The sequence below is a fragment of the Pinus tabuliformis genome, chromosome 8, assembly GCF_031772625.1.
Source record: "Pinus tabuliformis cultivar Carrire ecotype Pingquan chromosome 8, CPIR1, whole genome shotgun sequence".
Lineage (NCBI taxonomy): Eukaryota > Viridiplantae > Streptophyta > Pinopsida > Pinales > Pinaceae > Pinus > Pinus tabuliformis.
This window is the reverse complement of record NC_142294.1, coordinates 1,876,307,692-1,876,313,333: the sequence shown is the minus strand read 5'-3', so window position 1 is coordinate 1,876,313,333 and position 5,642 is coordinate 1,876,307,692. Positions and strand designations below refer to the sequence as shown.

General features: G+C 36.3%; 1 protein-coding gene across 1 annotated transcript; it reads right to left on the bottom strand.

The window, feature by feature from the left end:
- Positions 1-2,093: 2,093 nt before the first annotated feature.
- Positions 2,094-5,341, bottom strand: LOC149243872 (lipase-like PAD4). The gene is made up of 4 exons (XM_089374642.1): positions 5,210-5,341; positions 4,258-4,582; positions 3,369-4,124; positions 2,094-3,236 (listed from the first exon to the last, which is right to left on the bottom strand). The coding sequence occupies exons 1-4, from the start codon at positions 5,233-5,235 to the stop codon at positions 2,457-2,459; spliced, it is 1,887 nt and encodes a 628-aa protein (XP_089230768.1). The 5' UTR covers positions 5,236-5,341; the 3' UTR covers positions 2,094-2,456.
- Positions 5,342-5,642: the final 301 nt, after the last annotated feature.

Here is a 5,642-nt window from a genome sequence, read left to right as displayed (position 1 = left end):
CCAAACAAATCTCCATGTCAATCACAGCACATAACTAGAAAACCATATGCATATACCATGCATCCATAAATTAGCAAGGAAATCACACATGCAACTTGTTACCTACAAATCAATTCAGTTGTAGTTGTTGATCCACATCTTCCCTTATGCTTTCCTATTTTTCCTTACTTCTTTCTTTAATCCAAGTGAAAACTAGAGTGCTCCAACCATGCTCCAAGAATACTCCAAATGTGAAAGAGTATGAGAGAATGAGAGAATGAATGAGAGAGCCAAAGACTTAACTAAAAAAAATCATGAAATGATCCTCAAAAACCTTTTTATCATTGAAGCCTCTATTTTCTTCAATTTTCTTTATTTTTCCTTCAATTTCCCTCTCATGCAAATTTGTGTCTCTTCACCTTCTTTTTCTCCTATTCTCCTTTATTTTCATAAATAAATGCCAATTATTTCCACTTTGTCTTTTTGTCTTTGAAGGTGACACCCATTAGGAAGTTTTGTCCACCATTCAATTTGGAACACGTCCCATGACCTTGGTCTTATATTTTTTACATGAAAATTCAACCAGAGGTTGTTACATGGCAAGTGGGCTTAGAGAAGTATGCAAAGGACAATAGGATGATGATAATTGAATAAGAAATATTCATTATGAAGTTGAATTTGTTTGCAATAGAAGCATGCAACACTCCAATTGGGGGTAAATGATGGACCATTAGATTGTCATTTATTGTCAATCTCGTTTCCATAAAAAAAAATTGGTTGGCTCTTGAAACTAGGCTCTTCTTATTCATTCTTACTTTTAATGATTGAACTAGATGATTTCAACTTCTACGTATTCAAATAAATGTGATTTGCTTAATTTTAGATTATGTGACATATATCTGGTATCTTAGGTGTTTTCTAGTTGTGCTTTTTTTAATTTACATTTCATAGAATGATGTGGTTTCTTTGGCAGAAAGACTAATGTAGTAAATATTGAGATTTTTTTGAAGTAATATTATAACGATCCATCCAAAAGGGATTTGACTCTTAGACTATTGACCATCTACGATATCTATCACATCTCAATCAATTGAGAGAATGAAAAATTAAAGGGATTATGTCCCCCTTGTGATGAGGAAATACCATTATAGTGCTAGCATTAGGAGTAGTTAGTTACACCTAAAGCAATGTGACCTCTTCCAAATCGTAATAGTACTTCAAAATTCAAATTAGTAGAGGGAGAATGAGCCTCTTAACTTTGATGCGTTGAAAAAATGGCAATCAAGTAAACAACCTCCATCAATGAAGGATCTTATTAATTGGATTGGTGATTCTCTATCACCAATTTAGTGTATCTATAGACTTAGATGGTAGAGATAGATTCAAAGTTATTATCAAAGCTTTGTTCTTTAGGTGTTTTACAAGATTCGAGGAGCTCTTTTGGGTAGGGTCCACTTAAATGAAGGTCATAAGAATTCTCACTTCATTATAATATTGTAATTAGTATTCCTATTATGAGTTTCTTTAGACTTCTAAACCTAGTATTTGTTTTATATCATAATCACTTTTTTTCTTTAAATTATAATGATTGGTGCTTTTGAATAAGGATTTTATGAATTTATAAACATGATGGTTAATCCATTCAAAGGAACCTCCTCACTCTATTAGTTTCTCATTTACTACGAAGTGACCATGTTTTTGTTGCGAATTGCAAAAAAAATAAAAATTAAAATCAATACTTTGCAAAAAAATAAAAATAAAAACCATTACCTTAGTGTATGAGAGATGAAATTAGATAAACTACTAATAATTGTTTATTCATCTTGCTACAACATAATTAGAATTTTTGTTATAAATATATATTTTGACTTTACTCAAGTGATTTGATCCATAATTTATTTAAATTAACCTACATATAATTATATATGTAATTATATATTTCTCTACGCGATTGTCATATCTTCCATTACATAGGAATCAACAAACCACCAACACCATTTTTTTAACGTGAGATTTTATAATTATTACATTTAAACTTTAAAATTAAAGGACCCTTTTTCGACGTCATAATCACCATCTATAGATTTCTAATGTTACTGCAAGCAAACAAACACTGAGGCAGTACTTGCCAATAGAGGACACCAGATTTCCCATTGACACAAGAATATCCGAGTCATATGCTTACGAGCCACATCCAGGAAACAAAGTTTGTTCCGACGCGGCATCCCATGTTGGCACGTGGCATATCTATCAATCACCCAGAACATGGATTGGGAACATCTATTAATCACTGATAACATGGACTGAAAAAAGAATCATCTGTATGTCATAGGTCGTGCCTGCCTAATCATCAAAACAAAAACATTACATCACAGCCATCCAGCTAATTTTAAACAAATGAGACGAAACAGATACAAAACCCAAACTGGAACAATGTCCTCTTGTAAACCATTTTCCCATCCAAACAGTCCGCAAATTCAGGGCTTCCAACTTTCATTTTCCATTATTTCGTTCAAAGGAGAGGTCCATCCAGGAAATTGATTTTGCTTGTATTCTTTCCATTCTTTCCACCATTCCACGAAGCTGCTTCCTTCCAAGAAAACATCGGAGGAAATGTCGCGATCATTGATCAATCTTGTCACATAACCTTCAAACATTTCCAGGCTTTCCAGCTTTTGGTGTTGGCCCTGTTCCAGGATTTTCATTTCTTTCAAAGCCTCTTCTACATGTGCCCAAAAGCATGAGTCCTGAGTGAGGGATGCAAGCTTGGTGCGACCGCTCCGACGTCTTGAACTGCGAGTGTTTTCCTTCTCTTCCATCCATTTCTGAAGAACTTTATGACGAGTGGGTCTTCCATCTGAAAGATAGTTGCCTGTACCATTAGACATGCGATAATAATGTGCAATATCCAGAGGCTCTACAAGTCTTCTATACGCAGTGCCAGCATTTATCCACTTATTTTGGGACTGGAAATCACTAGGCAACTCATGACTTTCCCACTTTTCAATAATGTCATCCCAAAACAGAGCGAGCTTTAGCCTATCTTGATCGGCATGGATATCTTTCTTGTCACTTTGGATCTTGAAGTTATCATAATATCCCATGTCATCGTCCTTCTCACAACTCTCTTTATACCATTCAACCTCTGCCATACTACTTTGTCCTAGGCTTAACTCAATAGCTAGCTTAGCAACGTTTGTGTTATGCTGGTTTTCCATACTTCCTGCTGTTTGCAGGGCAATCAGTGCATGATAATTCTGCACAAAGTTCCCATCACCAATTCAAGAACACATTTCAAGTATCAATTAATTATAAAAAAATCCCCTACTTCTTAAGACAAAAACATCATACATATTTTTATATTTTAATCTTTCAAAACTGAGAATTACCTGAGCACCAACACCAATGGCTTCCAGCTGCAATGACATTCCCATCTTGTCAGAAGATTCTGAATCAGGTTTTGCAGTTCTTCTCCCACTTATGGACTTGTCTATGACATGATTCAAAACAGAGCCATACTCTACATGCTCCGAAAAACAGTCCTGTACAATATTACCATAAGTTTTTTCGTGGCTCTGCATTGTCAAATGAAGAATCTTCAAAACAGTCTCAGAATTATCAATACAAGCTGCACCTTCGCCTGAACAAAACATGTAAGTGCCAAAAGGTCTATATGGGCTTCTCTTGATAAGCCCATCTAACTGCCTTCGAGAGTCAACCCCATAGTTTGCCATTGTATCAGTATACAGCAAGACATTGTGAAGAAGAGTTCTACCAGCATCTTGAATAGAAGAATCAGGTACAGTTTTACTGTCATTAGCCATTATGCCTTGCCAGGAAGGCAAGATAGCAATCAAGGGTTCAACGATTGACTCAAATGGTGCAAGAAGCATTCGAGGAACAATATCATGCTTGGAAACCACATGACAGAAGTTGCCTGCCCAATTTTCACGGCCAACGGCTTCAACAAGTCCTACATCTCCCACTAGTGGACTTCCAAATGTTATACACAAAGGGGAACTTTGCCTGAGCCTCTTTTCCAGTACCCATAGTGTGGCCAAAGTTGCAACTGCCCCTCCTAAGGAATGACCCACAAATATAATGGGTTTGAGTTGCCTTTGTTTTGAGTCCGTATAAATCTGCATCTGTTTGATCAGAGAACACACCAACAAAATGTTATTTTTCCTTTTTCAGAAACATCATCTCTAATAAGTGAAGAATATTCCCTCTTTTGTATGAAACTAAGACCACTCTGTTCTGAAGGATAGATTAATTTACCTTTGCTTGGAAATCGGTATTCTCCATAATATGGAGGAACAACTTCAGAGCTCCCTGGTGTACAAGGGCTGGTTGCTCATCATTACTCTTGAGGGCAGCAGAGAAGACCTTGTTATCAGTTTGTATGTTGCCCTCTCCATATTTACTATCTTTCACAACAAAACTTTCTATTTTATGAAATGAAGGGAAGGCAACATATGCAATGCCTTCATACTCATTCAGAGTATAACTCTCTGCCTTGTTTGCAAGATGTGCCTCTTCCCAAGCCTTGGACAATAATCCACAAGAAACAAGGAAATTTGCAATCTCCTGATCAACAGTGAACCTGCAACATCGTTTCTGTAAATTAGAACTAATACTGAAGGAGGAGGTCAAATACCAGAATATTTAATCTGTCATTACTAGGCTGAACCAAATTCCCAGGATTCATTGCAGGCCAGACCATTATTTACCACATCCCATTCAAAATTACAAAGCAAATGTCGTAATTTTATTACTTGAGAAACAAATAACAAATATACAGAGCTTACTCCACCAAACATAATCCTACAAACCTTCCAAATGCTTAAGAAAAATAATTTTAATATGCGAAGCAGCTTTAAAATATGCACCTATGTATGTGATAGGGAGATATGCACCAGAAGCTTGAATCAAACCCATTGCAATCAACATAAAAAATAAAGAAAAGTTTAGCGGACAATCGATTCTAACCTGAAAGAAAAGCTCTAATTTACCCACCACGGAAATTCAAAATTCCGGAGAAACCACACTAAACTTCCCTTAAAAATGCAATTTTCATCTTTATAAAATAAATCCTTCAAAATCTCAACTCTACACCGGCCAGTCCATTCAAAATACAGAATTTAATTTGACAAGAACAAGAATTAATCAAAATATGAAGAAAACAATGGTATCTTGCAGAAAGAAAATGATTTTCTGTATTCATCCTTACAGCGGGGTAGACGAGTACGATTCCATCCTCAGATATTTGCTATTTTGATTTCATTTGCTTCATAATGCTGTTAGAGTTGAGCGCCAGAGTTCGCTTTTTATACATCTTGGCTGTCTGGCCATTCCGAGAAGAAGGTCAGCAATGTCGGAGAAGCATATGGAAAGGTATTTCCCGCCTTTGCGCTTCAATCTCTCTTTCGTGGACGCTATGTCGGAATATCCCGGAAAGTGAAATCCAACCCAACGATCATGTCGGAGAAACTTCCTATTCCACCATTTCACTCGATTGAAGATCCGGGCAATTCTGGAAAGTACAGGTTTCTTTTCTGGGGCCCGTTTAATTTGTTAATTTGGGACGGATTAGTTGACATTAGAAGTTTGACCGGTTATCCTTTTGTTAATTGCGGCCCGCGTAGTCTAGAGAGGCAGAGTCC

Excerpts from the sequence above, each read along its gene's own strand:
- LOC149243872 (XM_089374642.1), bottom strand. The coding sequence starts at position 5,235 with ATGGAATCGTACTCGTCTACCCCGCT. Across the intron at positions 4,583-5,209 it reads TCGTACTCGTCTACCCCGCT|GTTCACTGTTGATCAGGAGA; the intron begins GTAAGGATGAAT and ends ACGATGTTGCAG. Across the intron at positions 4,125-4,257 it reads ATACCGATTTCCAAGCAAAG|ATGCAGATTTATACGGACTC; the intron begins GTAAATTAATCT and ends CTGATCAAACAG.